Source organism: Rhodnius prolixus, unplaced genomic scaffold, assembly GCF_049639745.1.
Source record: "Rhodnius prolixus isolate KJV_2025 unplaced genomic scaffold, Rpr scaffold_3, whole genome shotgun sequence".
Lineage (NCBI taxonomy): Eukaryota > Metazoa > Arthropoda > Insecta > Hemiptera > Reduviidae > Rhodnius > Rhodnius prolixus.
In genome coordinates, this window is record NW_027411603.1 from 48,058,830 (window position 1) to 48,081,431 (window position 22,602).

Consider the following 22,602-nt stretch of genomic DNA (forward strand, 5'->3'; position numbering starts at 1 on the left):
TTAAGGGTGGTTGTTTAGTTAAGGGTGGATTAGTGTGTACTATTGAAGACGAATTTCTTTAAAAAATTTACTTTTAAATGGATAAAGAATTAAGCTAACTTCAACGCATGCTAATTTAATCGACTTCAAAATGGGAAGAAAATGTTCCTCAAACTCAACTCATAACACACTTATTTGGAATGATAGAGTTCTTTCTTATATCTCAGGCCCATCCGTACTTTTATAATTAGTACAGCTCAATAATTAATATGCTGTCCACAGAAGACTTAGTATTATGATTTTAGATGGATGATGACATGTTGAAAATGTGGTTAGGTGCACAGTGCAAGATCTTTTTCATTTTTCGGTAAGTGAAGTAGAAATCTCAACACCAAACTGCATAATCTAGATATGTATACAATAAACATGCGAGCTAGGTCGTATTTAATGACATATTTAACAAATACAAATAATCAAAAGAAATTGCGAAATATCTCAATCACTAGAATGGTGGACCCAGTTATTTATTAAGTATGGAACAATCCTACAGATGTATTAAAATAGACTTCTTTAACAATAACATTATAACACTTTCAAATATGTAAGTTTTTACATCTGAAATATTTTGTAAGCGTTCGTATGAACATTTATACTATTAAAACATTTCCTTAATATTGTTCTGTCAAGATCGTTGATGCTTAGACTCACCTTCTTTGTAAAACCATTAATAGTTATTAAATTCTTTCTTTATAAAAATCGCAACATAAGAGAAAATGAGAGTGGGAGCTCGGCTGTGATTTTCAAGGATCGTAAATATGTATCGTTGTTTGATCCAGATAAAAAGCTGGAAGCTATGTATGAAGTATATGATGTTCCATTCCATTTTGTTACTTTATTACCCTGCTTACAAAAATAATAAGGAAAATTTTTAAATAAGCATATAAAATACGCCTCATTTAATATTATGAAAATGTACTAAACTAATGTATTAAAAAATTTAAAAATTTATATAACTTATAATGTAAAGCCTAACAATTATGGCAATTATGGTTCATTAAATAATTGATATATATGTATTTATTTAATATTATATTAAAAACCAACAATAAAAATTTTAAATCCTCAACTACATCTTCGTTAAAATAATTTACATATGAATTTTATAGTAATTGAAAATAAAATGCGCTGAAACTGCTAAAAATTTAATGAAATTTATTTTTCTCCCATCAACACTAACACAATAATATTTACTTGAAACAAAATATTGAGAAGGTAAGATAATATCTGTTCAACAAACTCATTGAAACTTGATTAAGAAAAAAATGTATTTACAATATTATGTAGAAATAATAACTGAATAACAAGGCATCCTGATTGATTTTCACTTTAGTGCATTACTTCAAGTTAATTGATACGATAAATGTTCATTCTGGTGCATCTTAAATTGGTCATTATAGGCCTGAAAGTAAAACAAGAAAAAAAATAAATTAATTAATTAAAAACAACAAATATTATTAGATTTATGTAGCTTATAATGTAGGGCTAGAACAATAATGGTTATTATTACCCTGCTTACAAAAATAATAAGGAAAATTTTTAAATAAGCATATAAAATACGCCTCATTTAATATGCTCAGTGAAAATGTACTAAAGTAATGTATTAAAAAATTAAAAACAACAGAAATATATTATATTTTATGTATTTATAATATATTACACGCGTGTCAAAGGTGACATATTTTTCGGATATCTTCGTCTAAATCAACAAGGCTGCTTAATGTATAGTCAAGGAAAAATACTCTAGGTGATAGGAAAAATCATGGTAATTTCTTAAACAAAAGGTTCTGGCAAACTTTCCTCAGCTCAATGTTAATAAAAGAAAAAGTTTTTTACAGAAAAGAAAAGATCACATGAAATTATTGAATTTAAAATGACAAGGTTTTAATAAAAGTTATGAAATTATTACGTCTTTAAAAGTAATCTTAAAATTATTAAACGTGACAATGACTTACAACTTATACTTTCCTTACAGGCCAGTTTAACAGGATAAATTGAATTGGTTCAACGTATTTCTTTGTTTACGACGTTTGCGAAAAATTTAATCAACCTGAAACAATGAATTAAAATAATTAAAAATACGAATATATTTAAAATTCTCTAGTAATCTATAGCATTTTTGAATTGAAGGATTTGGCACAAACTGTTGTTCTTCACGAATTGGTCAGTAAATGTAATTTGTTTCTTGTGAATATGGGTGGTCAGCAAAACTCCAAAGAGATGAATCGTAGATAGTTCAATTTGATTTTTTTACTCTTTAAGAACACTGGTACCCGGTAATAACCATCTGGACAAAATCAGTTGGGGGGGAAGTACACATTTTACTGAATTGATTATCCAGTATTTGAAATTAACGTTTTTGAGAATTTTTCTTTATATTTCGTAAGCACACGTGTTGATATTAAAGTTTTATTTGAAATATTTTTCCACAAAAACGCAGTACTAGGGCAGAGGTATGGTTAAGATTCTAATTAAAAGTGTTATTATTTAAGCCTAATGTTATATTATCAAGAAATCAATAAATTAAAGTTCTTTTAAATTTATTTCTTCAAAATGAACGGAAGTTTACTTAATAAATTAATTAATTTTTTAACAAATTACATCCAGTGAGATTCCTTTTAGGTAGTTATCAAATATTTAAATAGTAAAAAGTCTCTTACTTACATTCATTACCAGCAATAAAATTAAAGAAAATGCTCAAATAATTTACAAGTTTTCCCCTCTATTTTTGAGCTTTCTTCTTTTTCTTCTTCTTTTTGCGGCTGGGAATCTCGGCTGGAGGAGGATTCACTACTGAAACAACAAGCATTTATTACTTTACTTAAACTTCTTCATTATTTCTATTTGAATTTTATTTCCGGACTCCAAAAGGATTTTCTTATTATCTTTTGATTAAAATAATTTCCCACGAAAACTAATTCAAGACATTTTGCGAAGGATTAAGTGTGCAAGCCATCTATCGCCATTACTATCGCTGATATTACCCATCGTGGAATGCGTTTTGTTTTTTTTTTGACTGGTTCAGGAATTATATCCATCATTAGAGGTTGATTATTCAGTTTGGTGTAGAGAATTTCACTTAAAATTACGTTGCTATCTCACACTACGTTTGCTGACAAACCAATCAACTGACTGAGTGAGGGAGGTTACACAGTGTGCATGCAATATTTAAAAAAAAAAGAAAAGTAAACATTTTTGTAAAAACAATGAAATAAAATTAATGAAACCTATTATGTATTTAAAAGTTCTATAAGTTTGTGTAGTGGTAATTTTTTAGAATTGTAATGTTGGAGTTGTATTTTAAAAGAGGGGGGCGAGAATTGACGCCCACAGTTCATTTGTACTAGAAACAAATATTGTTAAATAAAATATTGATTAACATATGATTCTTAACACAATAAATACTATGTAAATAAGAACAATCTTAATAAGAACACTTTTAATAGTAGAGAACTTGCAACATGTTCGAATATTCATGCTTTTTTTTTTGCCTACTACTTTGGTGAGGTTTACTCAGCTATGACTTGAGTGTTTGGTGCGGAATGACTTTAAAGAGCTTATCCGAGTTAATGTTTACTAGGTCTTACATAATGTTTTTGTGAATAGGTTTGCGTTTGTTATTTATTTCTATTCTTTCGAAAGTATCTATACGTCTTCCTTTTCTTTCTATATATAAAAGCTTGTTGTTACTGTCCGGTTGCTAAGAGTGTTTGATAAAATGGTTAGCGTATTGAGTTGTTTTGTTGTGATTTGACATGAGGATGTATTCTTTGTAAATTTTGTAACTAACAACTCCTTGCCAGGAGAAATTGTACTCAACAGGCAAATAAATAAATAATGATGTATTCTTTGTATCTGTCTGATTTTTCTCTCGCTCAGGCCAATTGAAAAAAAAAACAAACAAACTAAAACATGCGTGCTACGATAAAATCAGCGTTATTGTCGCCAGCGTTTGCAAACCTTAACACATTTTCAATTATTTTATATACTAAAAAAATAGTAAACAAATTACCAGTATTATCCTTTAGTAAACTTCTTTTAGATTTGTATTTCTTCGGAGCGAATGTACATGGAGCTCTTTTGAAATATTTAAAAGTGGGAGTTATAACAGCAGGATCCAAAGGCCGAAATGGAGATCTTTGGGGTGCTACAACAGTCGGATCTACCATGTTATAGCTCAAGTGTAAATTGTAGGAATGACCTCCTCCACTTTAAAAAAATTAATAAATAAAATTATTATAAACATTTTATAGAACAGTAATATTCATTAAAGAGGAAAGTACGAGCTGCTAGTACTGCTCTGTACAAAGAGGAAGAAACCTAGAACGGATTAGAACCTTAACAGGGTTCCCTTTAATAGCTGTTTAATTCAGAAAAAAAAGCAGGCTGTACCATTGTTAGCGGACCAATTCACTCGTTTTGACCAACACCAAGCACATTATTGAAAACCACAACACAACGAAATAAATTCTATATGGCCATTTCTATAATCCACGGACAAAAAATTAAAATACATATGTATGACTTTGTTAAATCAAAAACAAACACGACATTGTGATAAGAGGCAATTAAAATTTAAGATTTCCTTCTTTTATTAATTGAATCGAGTGTTTACATGGAACAACGCGAAGTTTATTGAAAACAAACAGATCAGAGGAAACAGTGTGTATACCCAAATTAGATGATAAAAGAAAATAAGATAAGGTGAGATTTAAAGGAAAAGAGGCAGGGTTACAATTTACAAAATCAGAAAATTGTGAATATATAGAGTGCATACAAAATTTTAATTAAGAATAATTGCCGATTCTACATTCAAATCCAAATAAGAGAACGAAAAGTTTTAATAGCCGAATTTTATGTTTAGAAACTGCAAGTTTAAAATTAATGTTCAACGTAATAATAAATTTCATGCAAATAGCCGCTATATTTGGCTCCCTACACAATATAAACTAGGGCACAAATATAGGCCTAATAAACAGAACTTAGACTTACAAATGGCCCACGGCGTCAGACCTGTATAAATATTTTTTAATTATGATCCTAAACAGTAAAGATATAAAAATTACTGTTTAAACATTAATTTTAAGAATCTTTACAATCTAAAAAAAAATCGATTGCTTGAATACACGATTTTTTTTTGCCTTAGCAATACCAAACAAATAATAATGACTATTTTTTAAAGAATAAATTACCTTTCCACACTCTTACATAAGTCTACGAATGTCCCGTTCTTTGGCTTGTGACTTAAAACATAAGTTCCAGCAGGCAGATCACTAATTTTGACCAAAATTGAATGTACAGTTGGTAAACGATCTCTCGGATTGAATTTATGTAAACGTTGACATTCTACCGTCAATTCTGCAGTCGTTAAATGTTGTATTTGTATCAGTTCGCCTTTTACTGCATCTATACGCACTAAAGAAAAATCAAACAACAAACAAATTAAATTTTTAAAAACCAAGACACTTTAAACTCATTTGTGACTCTTGGATGGTCTTTGAATCTCATTCGATATTTATTAATTTAGAATAAAATGAGTATTTGTATCACTGACAAAATTCGTTTAACTATGTTTACAATTTGAAAATCCTGCAAAACGTTCTAGTTGGCCACGAAACGCAGGATTGCTCTAAGGCTTAAAAAAAAAAAAATATTCATTAGTCTACTTTCTTCCTAATTTACTTTTATTAAACTAAACATAAAACAATAAACGTAAAAAACATCATATGGAATTTAAACCTGTCGTGAAACCAGGTAGACAAATAAACAAACAAAACTGAATTGTGAAAGAAATGCAAATATTTGTTGCTGTACAGACTGATGAAGATTGCAGATTAATTGGTATGTATTAAAAAAATAAATAAATAAATAAAGTCTAAATTTTCTTTGTAATTGACGTTCAATATACGTTTACAAACCAACCAGCATCCATCTTCAGCAGTATTTAAAGTCATTTATATCTGAAACAATTATCATTTATTTACTCATTCTAAGACTAAAGTTCTAACCATTGCATGTACGATACTAGCGGAGAGCTCAATCTTTACGTCCTTATGATTGTTTCTTTTAAAAACTCATTGAAATATTCAAATGACAAAAATATTTTCGTAACCCAAGAACCAAATAGTAACAGATTTTAAATCTTATCAAATTAACTTAAATAAGCAACTAAAAACAGAAAAAATAACAATTTTGATTTTTTAAATTCTGATTCGAGACTAGGAAAGATTAATATTTCATACATAAAAGACCAATTTGGTGATCCTGGGAGGTTAAAAACGCAAAGATTGAACTTCATTAAAAAAAAAGAGCTTGAAAATTTTATCTTCAATTCCACTTACTTCGCCTTCAGTAGAGAAAAGGTAATTAAGTAAAAAAATTAATAAAAAATCTACCTTAGGTCACCGATGGAAAATATATTATTCAATAAAATTGACACTCATCGATTTTGTTTATTAAATGTAATAAAAATAAATAAGATTATTTTGCGTAATCAACGCTATCTTAAATTCAACATGGGAACCTTACCTCCTTTTTCAAATTAGAAGCCTTATTATTTAATTCTTTTAGTTTTTGTTTTATAAACTGTTTATTGTAATTAAGACGCATAAATCTCTTGAATAGCAACTCAACAAAACCTAAGCTAAGGTTGATTTTGTGTAAATAATTAAAATAATTATAATGTTAATAATTTTAAAAAAAAGTAAGAAATGTTAAATTCTCGATGAAGAACACGTGCATAAAATTTTCTTTAAACAAATGAAGGTTTATTTAATTATAATTTTATCCTTAACTTACCCCTAGCCAACGTTGTGGAAGGCCTAATATATAACGATGCCCATTCTCTCAAAATTTCATTAAGAGTTGCAGCTTCTGCACCGAACTCTGTCTGATATTCAAGTTTTGGTGACAACTTATATGGTTTTTGTACGGGTTCTTTGTTAAATTCAGTATTTTCGCTCTAAGGGAAAAAAATTAAATAATAATAATAATAATAATAATAATAATAATATATGGGTATACACTCACTACTTGGCCTTCTATTGTAGTCCTAATAATAAGTTTAAGATCTTTAGAGCATGTTTTAGACATATAGTTCTGGCTGGCAGAGGAGTTGAAGTCCCATAAATTATAAACGACTCTATAATTTAATTTCTTTTTCTTCGTTTTTGGTGAATCACTCTGAAACATAGACGAAATAAATCAGTGAAATGAAAACAAAATTAATATACAAGATAGAAACTTGCGCGCCTTAGAGATGGCCATAAAACTTCAACAAAACAAAAAAGAAACTAATTCTAAGTATTGATAAAATACTCGTACATTGTTGAATGCAAAGTTTAAGGCGATACCTTGGGACACATGCCAAGCTTGAAGGTGGTTCCAATACTGTAGTAAATAAAATTATTGTAAAAGGAAAGAGAGACGTTGGTTTTGTTTAATAGAGTGTAATGTATTAATCAAAAATTTTTCCAACAGCTCCAAATTGTTTGAAAAAATGGTATGCACATTTGGAAAAGTTCGGCAAGGAACCCAAGAATGACTAAATTAGAATGTGCATAATAGAAGTCGTAAGGTCAAAAGGAAAACACGAGTATCTATCAAGCTACCGAAGTGAAGCAGCTATATCGTTTTGGATATTCATTACGTCTGAAAAGGGAATGCTATAGAATTGTTTCTCTTATTAAGCGAGTAAGAGAAATTAAAAATAAAAGGTAGAAAATAAAAAAGAAAAAAGACCCAGAACAAGACAAAAAGAAGAAAGAACATAAGAACATCAAGTTCAGGAAACAGAAAAATTCGCAATAACAGCAAAATGAGGAAAACGCTTGTAATCTTACGGTCCCAAAAAGACGAAATCTATTAGAACATGTCACTTAGTTTTGGCGTTTCGAGCAGCTGAATCCAAAATAACTATTTTTGAAAAAGGGTTAATGGACAATTTTAAAATAAGTTTCTTGGAAATAGTTGGATTAAGAACTAGATACTAACAAAACAATATACAATATTTCATACATCCAAATCAGAACTTTTATATCCATATTCGGTACTAATAGAAATTTTTATTTTGAAATTAAGGTTGTATAGTAACCGAGTGGTAAGAGACACGGTCTGCAAAGTTATACAAAGCGAACTGTTCGATTCCTTGTTCTAAGCCTTGGATGTCAGTTAATGTTTTAATGTTAATGACGAAAAGCCCGGTTAAATTAATAGCCTTACTTTATTGTTTTTAATATATTCTGGAATTATGAATAGTTCGAAAACAGTCAACTATCAAAAAAGAGTTTGCTCATCCATCCCAAAAAGCCTTGCAAGTTAGAAAAAAATACTATGGATTTATAATAGCGCTGGCAAACAAGTAATCAAATAAAAATAAATGCAAATACCTGGTCTTCAATCCATTCATAGGTACAACAGCAAGTTCCAGTAGGTAGTTGAGAGTTCGATAGTTCGCTAGAAACGCTAATTTCTTGATCTTTTTCTAGTTTTTCTTCATTATTTAGTTCTCCGTTTTCAATTTTATCTGTGTTTTCCTCCCCTAAATCAATACTTAAACTAATACTGTCATCGGAATCAGAAATCTCACCACTCTTAGAAACATTATCTTCTTGCATTTGCAGCGTCTCGATCCTTAAATAGAGACAGTATTTATTAAAAAATGAATTTTGACATAAAACTTATATGGGTTAGGCTTATTCTAGCGTACCTCTTCAGTGAAATGTAAAGCCTCATTTTAATAATTTATAGAATATAACTACGCAATAAAAATTCCAAATTTGAAGAGAATCTATTGCATGTGTCACTTAGATAACTGGATTTTTTTAGTTATTTTAACGTGTACCATTAATTTTTTTTAGTACACACTAAGTGAACTCAAATCTGAACCTGGATGATGGCTGAAGTCAAGGCTTTCTCTTAAGTACGATTCTTAACGTTATTGTCCGCTCTAGAATATTTATGAAACTACCAGGTTAAAAATAAAGTGTGACTGGCCTACAGCCTACTTTTTTTTTTAAAAAAAAAAAAAGGTATTGGGGGAGCTGTGACATCACTTTTTATTTTCATTCATCTAATTTCATCATCGCGCTAATTCTTTTTTTCCAGTAAAAACATTCATAAAATGTACTTATAATCTGTTATGATAAGAGAAAGCATCATGGGTGACCACACCAAAACATGTGTATCTTTTCTTTTAAAGAACTTCCCTCAGATACTACAGATAGTATAGAAAACTCAGAATTCAAAACTCAGATTATACATCATACTACTTACTTTGGAAGTACATCCTCTTGTTTTGTATTAGCAGTTTCCTTCAGCTCACAATAATAACATCTTTTTTTTATTTTTTTATGCAAATTTCTATATTTTAACTTTTTCTTAGGACTATCAACACCAAATGTTTCTACAGAATCTGCATCGTATATGCCGGCCGCAGGATCTCTTAAATTACAATAAAATAAAAATAAAGTAAATTGATAAAAATAAAATCTACTTATAAATGTTAAAATAAGAAACATGATACATTAAAGTTGTTAGAAAAGAAGAGATTGTTTATCATTCTTAAATTGCAGAGTATATATTTTTTTTATTAATAATAGGTCCACTCGAAAAAAGAATTGAAATAATTGCCAATTTCAGTCTTTATTAATTATTTTTGCATGTCTTTGAATCAGAGACTAGCTCATCTTTTAAAGTTTGAATAAATAAAACTGTACATTGATTTCGATAACACTTCTTAAATTGCACTTAACATTACAATTAATTTCATCAAAACTCAACAGTTTTAACCAGCTACCATAAAAATGAAACAAATAAATGAAAATTATTTAAAGCACAAAGCAAAATATTTACTTTGTACATCTTAGAGATTTGATCTGAAGCGACATTTTTGATTGCTGTGCGCACTTAATACAATACAGAACAAGTTTAACTTACTGAATGCCCTGGATTGCCAGATTTATATTGATAAAGATATTATTTTACATAAATCACTTAAGCAATTAGAAAAAACAAATTATATGATTGGATGACCTGATTTTGTACGGATGAATTAGCGCAAACTAGACGAACTGAACTACAGGTAGAACAATTTACAATGTATATTGTCGGACGATTGGATCGAAACACACCAAAGCAGACAATAAAAGCAAGTTGTGCTCGTAAGTTTATATTCATTACCTTCCATAATGAATCAATCAAATAATAAGCTGACCTGATCTTACCTATAATTTTGTGGTACCTTAATCAACAATTTTTTCAATGCCAATTTGGCATAGTATTTATTTCTATCCACAGCCGTCATTGCCAACGGTGGTAACTTTTTATCAATGAAAGCAATCTTTTTGGCTCCATGATCTAAAGTAAATAAACCAATGCTTTATAATATTAAATTTAGGAAAGTTCCAAGGAATCAGAAATGCATAAATATATATAATACAATGGTTATAACATATATGGTTTACGTTTTAAACTCTGGCTTGTTGGACGTAGATCCTCACAACTGTTTCTCTCTATTTGCCAAACGTTTCGTCAAGGATTCGTGCCCTCTACAAAGGTGAACTACTTGAGTGGAGGATGATCCCTGTAGTGGTTACATACTGCTGTGGTTACAATCAGTAACTGTGGCATTAGTTATAGTGATTTTCTTATTATTTGGTTTTTAGTCATTTTACTTAATCAGTAATTACGTTATATAGGATCTATCACATGTCTATTTTCTCAAGTATATTTCTTTTTTGATATTTTCTTTGTCCAAAATCTTAGTGTTGTCATGGTTGAAAGTTGTAGAGTGGAATGCAAAGCCTGTATTTTTCTTTCTGTTACCTATTTTGGTCTAGTATTGCATTTTCTCCAAATGCTGTGAAGTCTGACCAGTGAAGATGACACACATTAAAATTGGCGATTACAACACAATCAGAAAGGTTATAACAAAACGTCATTTTTCGTGTCATAAACAATAAGAATTTAATAGAGCAAGGAAACAAAAAGTCTTTAAGACATCATTTTGTTTGTTTATGTGGGGCCCTGTTTTTGATTTTTGTATGCCTTTCTTAGGTCTTTGTACTTTCAAGATTATAATGTTGTTTGGCTCAAGTGCCGAAAAATTTGGCAAATAAAGATGAGTTATCAAGACCTACCAAAAAAGTAGAGCTCAAAACTCAAGAAATAAAAAAAAGTTAACAATAAACTGAACACCTAACGTAGTATTTAATATATAAAAAATGTATTAGCTCGAAAATAAAATTTTAGTTTTTACTTACCGGTCTGATATTCAATAACAGTGATTGGAAGACTCCAAGTAGAATTGATACCAGCAGCTTGATTATCCACTAAATATGAGAACGCACTTGAAGAGAGTACTATGTTCACCGCATTCTCTTTCGCTAACTTAATAGCAGTATTATCTTTGCTCACTGCAATATTTTTTTTTTTAGAATAATGCTACGTAAAGTTAAAAATAGTTGAACGTTTAGTTTATAAAACAATGATCATGTAAATTTTTTACCATCTGAATGATATCCTTTCTCAAGTAACTTTGGATGTAATTGTTTATAATATTGAGCATTCCCTGCTTGTTGGCTCCAACCAACTTCCGGTTTTATAATTGAATTAGCAACAGTATTCACATTAACAACAAAGGTCCACAAATCTGGTATATAATATTTAGCTGGCCGTCCCTGAAAAAGAATTATTATAATTTTCCTATAAAATGATTCGAACTAAAGTTATAGATCTAGGTGAAAATTTACACGAGGATTCCTCATTATTTGCTCCGGCCTTCAAGGGTCAGACGTCTCACTTTGCAAACTAGCGATTACAACACAATTAGAAAGGTTATAACGAAACGTTTCCATCTTTCGCGTCATAAACAATAACACCGAATGTAAGTACAACTGTGATTCTTTCTACATATGATGTGATGCAGAATTTAAATGAGGTAGCAAAGAAACAAAAATGCACTAGATGGTGCATTGCGGTACCCTTCTTTTTGTCTGTTTTAGGAAATTACTTTTTTAAAAATTTAGATTTCGAGTGTAAATTAAAGAACGTTACAATCAATGAGATACGTTAAGCTTATCAATCATCTCTCATCATTTTCCTTTATAGATTTCGAACAGTTGAGCTAAAATGGTGACATTACCAAAATAAATACTTACAATACTTTCCAACTGTTTAACAAATTTTAGTTCAACCTCTTCCAAACTAGTTGACGCCAAAGAAATGATTTCTTTTTGAATATAAAATTTTGGACATAAATATACTCTTTCCAATCTAACCTGTAAAATGATAAAAATTTATAAATAATTACATACCTTCGATTGTTAATTGATGTAAACAAAATGAAAGAAATTATTATTTATATGATTGAGTGCTGCTCTTACATACCTTCCAGTATAAGTCAACCAAATCTTTAACATGAGGAAGAAGAACAGCATGTCTTTTACAATCACCGTCAATCCATTGTTCTCTTGCAAATTCAATATATTGCAACTGTTCTTCTTCTAATTTTGGTTTACAGATCTGCAGCAATGAAATCAACTTTAATGAAATGGGTATTTATAATCAAAGAATTGATATGTCCCCATCCAAAAAAAAGGTGGTCCCTGATGTTTCTCTTGGCAACGAAGGAGCCATGCTGGCTTATGTTATTTGATACTGCCGGTAGGTGTGAAGACCATCCAACGCTGTATGATGGTAAAAAGAACTTTATAATTGTGAGGCTTGCTCTTCTCTATTTACCAAATTCAATTATGATTTGGAAAATTTTCTTAAGGGATAAGAAGGGGTAGATTCTTAAGATGGCTTGTTTGGGCAAATTAATCAGGAGTTTGAAGAAGATTGTATAAAGAAATGTAAAAAGACCTGAAATTAGATTTAGATAAACATTACAAGCCTGATGACAATAATACTTATCAGATGAGTAATTTGTTTAAAGCGAGGCGGCAGCTCCTTACATAAATGACATTGTCATTCGTTCGGACGATCAGAATTACTGCATATTAAGGATTCAAAATTGGCGAGGATTCGGTCAAATAAAAACAACAACTCGTCTTTTTGCCAAAGTTTCGACAAATATATACAGGGCGTGGCTATGCGGGTTGGTTGAGTTACAGAAAACTCTTAGTTTAAGAGTTTAATACAGAATAAGTTTCGAACTTGTACTGAAATCTTCTTCTTTTTTTGTCTTACCTGCCATATATTGAACTGTTCCTGATTTTGTGCAGACCCAGCTTCAATCACTGCGTGACATGTAACCATTTCACTGAACGTCAAACAAGATGTGTTTGGAATAAAAGAATTTTGATTATATCCAGGAACAAGAACTTCTATGGATCTTTTCTGCAGCTATGGACAAAGAAAACAAAAATTACAATCCGTTAATTTGTAAGCTTTAATAATAAAAGTTATAATAAAACTAATGAGAGTCAAATACAAAATTTAGGACATGTTTTTAAATATAGCCTTTCTCTTTCGTAATGCTTGTAATCCTAAAAGCACGGTTGGTTTTGTTAATTAAATAATGAGATCAAAACCACACAAAATAATCATTAATGACGAACACTGGTATGAATTAATTCAAGTAAGAATATCTAATATTTAAAATAAGGATAAAAACAGAAATTGTAAACGGGAATCGTGTTTAAACTTAACTGGTGTAAATATCTTGGTTCGGTTACAGATTATTAAACGTCTCAGAAGTTAGAATAAAATCGAAGTCAAGGAAGGATATAGAAGCAAAATGGATAGCTCTGCTTCACTCGTAAACATTCCCAAACACAAATCACTGAACAGTAAGGTAATATTTCAGACCATAATCTCTTACGGGAACAGTAACAAGGCTCGCCCACAAAAACACAACTACGAAATAAACTGCTAGCTGTCGAGTTTGAAGGCTCAAAGTACTCATTAAGGAAAAACACAGAAGATTAGGAAATTAACGGGGCCATAGGGAAACTTGTGCTCAGAGCAAAAATACAAAGATTACTTTGTTTAAAGATTGCTAAAAGAGATATTTTAATGGTAAGTGGAAAGAAGAATTAAGAAAAGATGACCTAGAAGACGGATGGAAGAGATTACAAGGGAGCTTGGTTGCAACTATATTGCTCATCAAAGGGCAAGGAATGAACAAAGGTAAATGAAAAATATTAACATAAATAAGCTAAATAATGTTTTCCTTTACAATTTTGACTAAATGTGATCAATTAATTTTAAAAAAGAAGAACATTACATGCTGTTTTAACAAGTGTTTAATCTGTTGTACAATTGTAATTGTCGGTAATATACTGTAAAATAAGGTAACCTTAAAAAAAAAAAATTCTCAAAAACACAAAATACTCACATCTGGTAGAGCTTCTTTCTTATTCAAGTCAATTTGTCCATCAAACAATAACTTTAATGATTTGCCCGTTAGTAAGCTATCTGTTTCATATTCATTGCGAAATGATTTCAGTATAACTGAATATTTAAAAATGTCTTCTTCTTGTTCACCAAATGACTTTTTCTCAACTCTTGAATCCAAAGAAGACCTGAAAATTAACGATTATACAGCTATTAAATGATAATTTCCCCTCTAATCACCTCTATAGCGATTTTTAGCTTATCAGCAGAATACCCATCCGATAACACACATAAACTGAGACTGACATCCATTTAGTGACTTTAACTTGTTATTACATTATGGCAACCCAACTTTAGTAATAGAACGTACTCAAACCTTTCTCCGAAAACTATCCTACTGTGAACACTGGTTCTAAGGTAGCTACAAAGAGGCCTTTTAAATGCAATGCAATCGACTGAATGCCCACCCTCGCTCGCCGTCATTCTGCTAAAAACGCTAGCAGCGAATTTTACGAGGATCCTTAGTGATGAAAAAGAGAAACTTCAACGCAAAAGGCAGCAAGAAAACTACTAAATTAATCTGACGCGTACACTCACGCTACTTTCTCCTAATGCAATGCTAAACATTCTAACTTGAAAACGCTTATTTCCAAATCGAAAATTTTAACGTGCGTGGCTAGTATTTCCTCTTACGACGGAAATATAAAATGGAGATACACAATTGGGATTAATCATGCAACCATTGCTTAGCTGGCAAATAAAAAAAGTTTTTTTACCGATAAAGGCCAGAGAAATTTCTTGGACTAATTATATCGTTGCTGTATGTTCCGGGTACCACTAATGTTCATCATTAGCGTCTTTAGGTTGTGTATTTCACACGTAATAGCTGGGTACTTTCAAGGGACAGAAAAAAAGAATTACTTCAATTAATAGTTACCACCAATCGTCAAAATCTGCGTCATTAAGGAAGAAGTGTTTATTTCTTTTCTTTCTTAACTCTACTTCTAAAGCCTCTTCATCTTCATCTATACCTTCGCTTCCTGATTTAAACTCTGGTACATTAAACGCCATTCAAATGATTGGTAGCTGCAACATTTTTTTGAAATGATAAATAAAAAATTATTCATGAGAAAGTCTTTCATTTGTTATTAGAACTGGAATGTCCGCCGGTAGTTTCACTAATAATTAAACAAAATTATTTTTTTGCTTTTTTCACCTTCATTTTAAGTTCCAAAGTAAAAAAGTTGGTTGAGGGAATAATCGTTTTCGTTTATTTTACATGGTAAATGGAACGGTTAATAAAAAATTAACTGCTCATGATTAACCTGCCAATCACTACTATCTACCTACCGAGTGTCGTACACACGTACACAGAACAGAACCGATATGTACCCTTCTCTTAGTATAACCTCCCCGAATTTTTAAAAAAAATGTAATAAATTTAGAAAAAAGAGCAGTTGCGTAAGTTTTGTGAAAATTTATGTGGATTATTATATTTAAACAACTACTAGTTATCTATATATCTGTTCAATTATTCATTACTAATGCTGTTTTAAAAACGTTCCGTTCTTAAAGTGATTGTTTTTTTTTGTTTTGTTTTTTTTTAAAAAAGGTAACCTGTTTTATTTCTAGAAATATGAATTTGTAAAATAGGCACAGCTTACAGCTATTTTAAGCAAAAATTCCAATACAATGAGAATATTTACTATCTTCTGCGGTTAGCTTAAATGATAAGTAGTTTCAGAAGAAATAAGAGTTGTTATACATACATGATTACTTAATGTGCCATCAACTTTATTTTTGTAAAAAACCCTTTATATTGATATAAGAAAAATTAAGCTGAAAGCCTTTTTTCTGCTCAAAATGGACCACTCAGAGTTATTCCAAACAGATTTAATTTACAAACGCGTTGGCCATATTACAGTACCATATAGGCACTATATCATAGTATGGGGAGGATTCGTGGTGAGTCAGTTAATTTACTTGAGTGAAGTTTTTTTTTACTTTAATCGTATCGATAAATATAGTTAAGAAAAGTATGCAACTTGTATTTTTTTTTATAGGGAGAAAAGGTTGGTTCCGTATCTGGATATTGCTCCTCCGAACAATTATGGTTTTATAATTGTTTAACTGATGTATGGTGGGTTAATAATGCTTTTCATTCGTATAATTTATTAATGTACAACAGGCACTTGTAATATCAATTTTCAGGACTCTTAAAAAAACTGTTGGAGAAGTACCTTCAGGGACCTCAGGTTCAACAGCAGTTGTGCACGACGATGAATTGTATATATTTAGTGGTATGTAATGCTTAGAAAATGTAGCTCTTTTCAGTACTTATATTTTGTTCTTTCAATGATTAGTATGAGAAGGAAGTTCTCTAATGTTTAAAAACATTACAAATTAATTGACTCTTTTTTAATTATTTGTTTAATTAACTTAAAGGGATTGAAGAAGTGGGCGATGATCTTTGGACATACAGCAATAAACTGTACAGATTGGATTTAAGTTCTCTAACATGGACGAAATTAGTGGGAACAGGCCGTCAACCTCAACCTTGTGATAAAAGTGTTGGATGGTATTACAAACAAAGGTTGTAGTTTTGTTTTATATAAAGTAAACTTTATTACAAATATGCTTCTGAACAAAGGTATACTCGTTCATGCTGTGCCTCTCTTCTTGTTTGTGTGTGTGTATTGACGTAGACAGTACTTCATGTCGCGCGCAAGATAAACATTTTTCATATATGCCTTTTGTGTTTACGTGGACCTCTTTCTGAAGGCATGCAACTTTATTGTTGATTTTTTTCTGTTTAGCCTTGACTATTACTTGTTGGCAATATTGGGATTCAAATTTAGCAAGCATGACATTCTTCTGAAATTAGTGGAGACAAACAGAGCGCAAAAATGTCAGCATCAAATTTCAAGTTCTTAACTTAATTGATTTAACCAATAAAAGGATTCTAATATGTGAAAAGAGATTCCTGAGAAAGTTCAATAGATGAAAAATATAGTTATATCTGTTTCAAACATTATTATTATTTAAATTTATCCCGTTTTAACATTTGGATTACATATCTCTGGACAGTGAGATGTAAGAAGCTCCTTGGAAGAAAAAAAAATCTAAGGGCCAGCAGCTGCATTCAATTGCTGGAAGCTGACTTTTTCAGGATATGTTTTGGAATTTAAACCCTCTATGAACTTTGTGCTATCGATAGCCTTTCCTAATCTGAAGTTTTTTCTTGATGTTAATTGCATCTCTCATGATTAAGTTCAGAATTTAAATGCGCAAATGATTTTTTTTTATTATTCATGAAATTACGATAATTTTTTTTTTATAGTAATTAAAACTTCCTTGAAGTATACCTAAATTTACCGGCTTTTTTTTTTCAGGTTATATTTTTTCGGAGGTTATGGGACAAGGCCGAGGGAGCCTCCTTATGATTTTCATTACGTGATAGACAATTCTGATAGTGGCAGAGTATGGAATAACCAATTCATATGTTTCGATTTAGCCACAAACTCATGGATAAAACCTAAGGTTAAATAGTTTACCGAGATTTATTCATTTAGTTTTTTTTTTTAATTCAAGGCGCAACATCTAAAATTTTGGCGCTCGGAGCCTTTTTAGTGTACAGAATCCGCTCGGATCGTGTTTCCTCCCTAAAGACAACATTGTCCATTAACGGGAAGGGCAGAGACCTTTAATAAAGGGAAAATTTAAAGGGTGCGCTGGATTTGAACCCGAATTTTCTGCTTACTAGCCCGCGCTTCCTACTGAACTGAATTTGAAATTCCAACAATGATGTAGTGTTATTCAGTAATGTAATAATTATTGAGTATTAAGAAGCCCTTGCCTAACCAAAGCCCCATTGGACGCTTCCCAATTGTGACGGTGTATGTGGATATGTTAAAGGGTAAGATGGTTAAGCTAGAGTTCGCTAAATTCAAAGTGTCGAACACATCGACTGTCTCTGCACGTCCTATGTTAGTGTAAGTGTTATTAGGCTGGGATACCCATAGAGACACCAGGATCCCAGAAGAAGTGGTTAGTTCGGGTACAGAGTAATAACTTGATTTTTACGAGTCCATCTGAGAAAAGTTTAAGAGTAGTTTCAGAAGACCGAGATAAAGTGTATAGTCATACCTGTGGTTGTCGGATTTCGTCTAAAACCCTAGTATCAGTAACATAACAGTAAAAAGAACCTCACATATTTCCGTTGAAATTTAAAAATGTTCACATCTAATTCTCTTTCAGTATAGGAAGTCCGTTATATAACTAAGCCAGGTATCCTTCGGCTATATAAGTAACTGAATGCTGATAAGCAACTTTTTCTTTTAAGTTCAAAGCTAGTAGTTATCTAATAAATATTTTAGATGTAAGATGCTTATTTCTGCCACAATTATTGAATACAATATGAATACATATTTTCTTTACAGGAACATGGCTATCGACCTTCACCGAGAGCGGCCCACTCTGCAGACGTCGCTGGGTGTTTAGTTTACATTTTTGGAGGACGTATCGGTGAAATGAGAAATAACGAATTATTTTGCCTTGATATGAAAACATTTACCTGGTCCCACAAGTAACTACTTTATTTAGTCCCATGAAAAATGCGTTAGTTATTTCTGTTTTAAGCATAGAAAAGGTTGTTCCCTTAATTTCAGAACAATTAAGTTTCTGAAATGGTATATACTTCTTGCGTTTTATTTTTAATTTTCTTTTGACCTTTTTCGGATGATCAACATCCATGTGTGCAGTCTTATTTTGACCTTAATTTACTGAGTTTGTGACTTAACCTTTTCATGATGAAACTTGATTTCTAACCTCTCCTTAGAAATGTATACCTCTCGTGCTACTGGTACCAGTAAAGCTCCAAATAGAGAAATCTCCTATTTTCCCAAATTATTTTTCCTTATCATATGAAAGCTCACTCCCAGTTTACTCCACCCTTTTTCTCTTTCATTCTTTTTCGTCTTTCATAGAGCTTTATTAGCTAGTACTTCCTTGTCTGCTTAAGTAAACTGAGAAAATTCAGTTTTCTGTAACTGGTCCAACCTGCGTAGCCACGCCCTGAAGAAGGCAATATATTTGTTGAAACGTTTCAAAAAAACGAGTTGTTGTTTTTATTTGACTGATTCCTTGCCAACTTTGAATCCTTAATTTTTAAATTACCGTCTAATCCGAGTTTTAAGTTGGTCTAATATTTGAACTGGCTAGTGAAACGTATATTTATATCTTTAAATTAATTTCTTTATGGCTGCACTTCTTATGTTCTAAAAGAAAAATTATGAATATCAAACATTTAGTGTAATATGAAACAAATTATAACGTTCTCTGAAAGTTTTACCTAACCATTCCTACCTTCTTAAGTTAAATAGTTTGATTTATTCCTTCATATCCTTAATAATAAAGTTGTTTTTATTTTTTTACCTTTCAGTTTGACACACAGTACGACAATGAACACATCGGTACCTGCCGGTAGATCTTGGCACACATTCAATTTCGTTTCACCTAACAGAGCTGTACTTTACGGTGGACTTCTCAAATATGGGATGCCAGCAAGTTAGTATTTGTTTTTGCTGTTATGGAACTTTTTTATATATATATTTTTTTTTTGTAAATATATGAATTGTATATGTATATAGTGGACTGTTGGGAATGTTCCATTGACTCGGGGCAAAATGTGAAATGGTATCAAAGAAAGACGACTGAACCACTCTGCTGGCATCAGGCAGCCTATTGTGCTGCAACGGGGGACCTTGCTATTGTGGGAGGAGTGACCACATCTCCTTATGAAATGAGAGAAGAGGTAAACGCACAATGATGCGATATTTTTGTTAAAATTTTAGTATTCAAAATACTAAATTTAAATATTAAAATACCGAATTATGATTGGGCTAATACTATCTTCTTTGATTATTTTTTAGGATCATGTAGACTCGATGATTATGATTCATTATCAGCCAAAATCATTGTTTAGGTAAGGTTTTTTTTTTTGCAGTACTTCTGTTGTATCATTTTCTCTTATTGATGTGATGCGAGAGCTTCATAAATTGTCATATTTCTAAATAATTGTTTAATATTCAACTACAATCCCCAACCATTTCTAATCTTAGGGTCATAAGTCAAAACAGTATTCCATCAAATTTACAATCAGCAAAACTGTACCTTAGGCATAAAGTGGTAATAATGGAATTAACAAATTGGAAAGAAACCCTCTGTCTTGATGTTCCATTGTTGCAACACGTTTAAACTTAAAATTTCTTCAAATCAGAAGCAAAACAGATTTCGAGTTTTTTTTCTATCCAGTTTTCTGGATTCAAAATAGTGCATAAATCTAAAAATTGCTATTTAATGCTTACAGTAAAAGACAGTTCGTTCTTCAACTACAGTTTTTGGTAGAGTTAGTTATACATTACAAATCATTCCCTGTTATTTAATAGGGAGCATTCCAGCTCTGAAACAGACGAATACCTGATACAATAAGCAAAGATGTACAAATTACCCGTTACCTTTTTTTCTTTATTGTTTGTAATTAACTCTAAATAAGCAAGTATTTTTTAAAAAAATCTTTTTTTGATTTGTTTTTAGATTGAGTATGGATGTGATTTTGGAAAATGATCTTTTAAATTTATCACCAAAGTTAGTTGAAAATTATATTCCAGAAACTCTATTGCAATTACTGCGGAAAAGGGCATCTCAGAAACGTAATCCATTTGAAGAATTTTAATCGCGACTAAAATAGTTATTTAAATCCAGGCAGGCTTTATTCAATTGATTGATGTGACTTCATGATCTTAGTTTTTTAAAGATTGAGCTGTTATTATACCTCCTAATAGTTTATCAATTACAGAAATAAAACGAACAAACGAGATAGTTTTGTTTTAAGAATTAGTATCTAAATGGACATTCTATTAATCTATTCAATATCAACATTTCATCCCAATTCTTATAAAAACAATAATTTTTTTTCTTGTGATATTACATCTTAGTCCCATTATTTCTTTAGGTTTTCTTAAAAAAAAAGTTTAGCGAATAGATGATTAGCCTTCAACTAGATATTTTCTATTGTTTGTGAAACAGACCGTTTTTTTTCACTCGGATGTCTTGATTGGATTTTGTAAAAGTTCAGATCATTAGATGAATTGAAAAGTGGAATTACCTGCGACATCTTTAGGAAGTATGATAGCTTTCATTTTTCATAAGGAACCAGGAGTCACCGATAGCTTAGGTAAACAGATTCTAGACATTGGCTTTTGTTTTGTTTATTGGTTTAGCGAAATAGCTTGAGTTGTGGGAAATAATATATTGCAGATCTTTCAATATCGCCCTGCCTGGACATAAGAAATTTCTGTATGTTAAAAAATGTAAAAACTAAAATTGTTTTATGTATAAACACAAAAAGGAGAAATAAATGAGTTTAAGGCTAGTAAGAAATACTTTTTGTTTTATTCCCCTTATATCAATCTGTAGCTTTTTTCTTTGGACAGTTAAAAGTAAATGATTATACGTGTATATACATACACTTCTTAAATAAGGGATGTCAAATATTAAACAGAAGATTTCGTATCGTTCGATTAAAAGTGCATGAAGAAAATCTATTAAATTTGTAGGTTATAAGAAGTTTCTGGAAAGGATTCAAATTTTTCGGCATGGAAACCCGAAATTATAATTTCCAAAGGACTGACTAATAACTACATTCACTTTTCAGGATATTACCTAAAAAATAATTTTACAGTGCCTGGAAGAAGAAATGACTACATTGACTGCTTAAAAATATGCTGCTTAATTCCAGTGAAATATTACGAGTCAAATGAAGAGATCAAGAAAGTATTCTGCTGGTATTCCACTATTTACCGATGATGTATTAGTCTATTGAAAAGAATAAAGTATCTTTAGAAACTAGTGTTGAAAATCACTAATTTAAACCTCAACTGGAAATGTTAGAAAAAAAAAAGTTTTTTCAAAAGGTTTACCTTATAATTTTCCAGAACACTCATGCACCATATTTCCACATACATTGTTTAACGAAACCTTTTTTTGAATGATTTAAGGAAACCTAATAATTTTAAAAATAAAATAGCGGGCAATGTGATGCGTGTTTCTTTTGGGAAGGTTTCAGTTTGGTTGTCTTAGGGCTTACAAAATATGAAGTCTATTAATGAATACTTGTATATATCAATCATATTATTATATCGTATAAATATTTTTTAAGTATACAAA

The 22,602-nt window shown here is 30.7% G+C and overlaps 2 protein-coding genes across 11 annotated transcripts; one reads left to right on the forward strand and one right to left on the reverse strand.

The window, feature by feature from the left end:
* Positions 1-1,038: 1,038 nt before the first annotated feature.
* LOC141453326 (uncharacterized) lies at positions 1,039-22,509 on the reverse strand. 9 transcript variants are annotated; one of them, XM_074126408.1, is made up of 20 exons: positions 22,356-22,509; positions 21,542-21,713; positions 15,314-15,462; positions 14,378-14,564; positions 13,228-13,383; positions 12,424-12,558; positions 12,195-12,314; positions 11,543-11,714; positions 11,298-11,450; positions 10,260-10,392; positions 9,310-9,477; positions 8,424-8,667; positions 7,066-7,218; positions 6,835-6,997; positions 5,229-5,451; positions 5,029-5,049; positions 4,049-4,245; positions 2,701-2,829; positions 1,992-2,086; positions 1,039-1,438 (listed from the first exon to the last, which is right to left on the reverse strand). In XM_074126408.1, exons 3-18 carry the CDS (start codon positions 15,445-15,447, stop codon positions 2,759-2,761), a joined length of 2,430 nt encoding a protein of 809 aa, XP_073982509.1. In that variant the 5' UTR covers positions 15,448-15,462; positions 21,542-21,713; positions 22,356-22,509; the 3' UTR covers positions 1,039-1,438; positions 1,992-2,086; positions 2,701-2,758. The 9 variants fall into 9 exon arrangements, with proteins under 9 accessions (XP_073982509.1, XP_073982511.1, XP_073982507.1 ...); XM_074126410.1 differs by lacking the exon at positions 21,542-21,713 and adding an exon at positions 20,742-20,836 and having other exon boundaries at positions 22,356-22,488; XM_074126406.1 differs by lacking the exon at positions 22,356-22,509 and adding an exon at positions 20,742-20,836 and having other exon boundaries at positions 21,542-21,681.
* Positions 15,711-21,816, forward strand: LOC141453329 (kelch domain-containing protein 2-like). Of its 2 annotated transcripts, XM_074126415.1 has the most exons (11): positions 15,711-15,837; positions 16,009-16,341; positions 16,440-16,516; positions 16,588-16,676; positions 16,822-16,969; positions 17,769-17,916; positions 18,816-18,961; positions 19,817-19,941; positions 20,025-20,188; positions 20,307-20,359; positions 20,971-21,816. In XM_074126415.1, exons 2-11 carry the CDS (start codon positions 16,240-16,242, stop codon positions 21,107-21,109), a joined length of 1,191 nt encoding a protein of 396 aa, XP_073982516.1. In that variant the 5' UTR covers positions 15,711-15,837; positions 16,009-16,239; the 3' UTR covers positions 21,110-21,816. The 2 variants fall into 2 exon arrangements, with proteins under 2 accessions (XP_073982516.1, XP_073982517.1); XM_074126416.1 differs by having other exon boundaries at positions 15,803-16,338.
* Positions 22,510-22,602: the final 93 nt, after the last annotated feature.

Bases quoted from the DNA above. Each gene is read 5' to 3' on its own strand.
- LOC141453326 (XM_074126408.1), bottom strand. From the start codon at position 15,447: ATGGCGTTTAATGTACCAGAGTTTAAATCAGGAAGCGAAGGTATAGAT. The intron at 13,384-14,377 runs GTGAGTATTTTG...CTTTGTCCATAG, and splicing joins AGAAAGAAGCTCTACCAGAT to CTGCAGAAAAGATCCATAGA. The intron at 11,715-12,194 runs GTAAGTATTTAT...ATTCTTTTTCAG, and splicing joins TTAAACAGTTGGAAAGTATT to GGACGGCCAGCTAAATATTA.
- LOC141453329 (XM_074126415.1), top strand. From the start codon at position 16,240: ATGGACCACTCAGAGTTATTCCAAACAGATTTAATTTACAAACGCGTT. The intron at 16,517-16,587 runs GTGGGTTAATAA...ATCAATTTTCAG, and splicing joins AATTGTTTAACTGATGTATG to GACTCTTAAAAAAACTGTTG. The intron at 20,189-20,306 runs GTAAACGCACAA...ATTATTTTTTAG, and splicing joins CTTATGAAATGAGAGAAGAG to GATCATGTAGACTCGATGAT.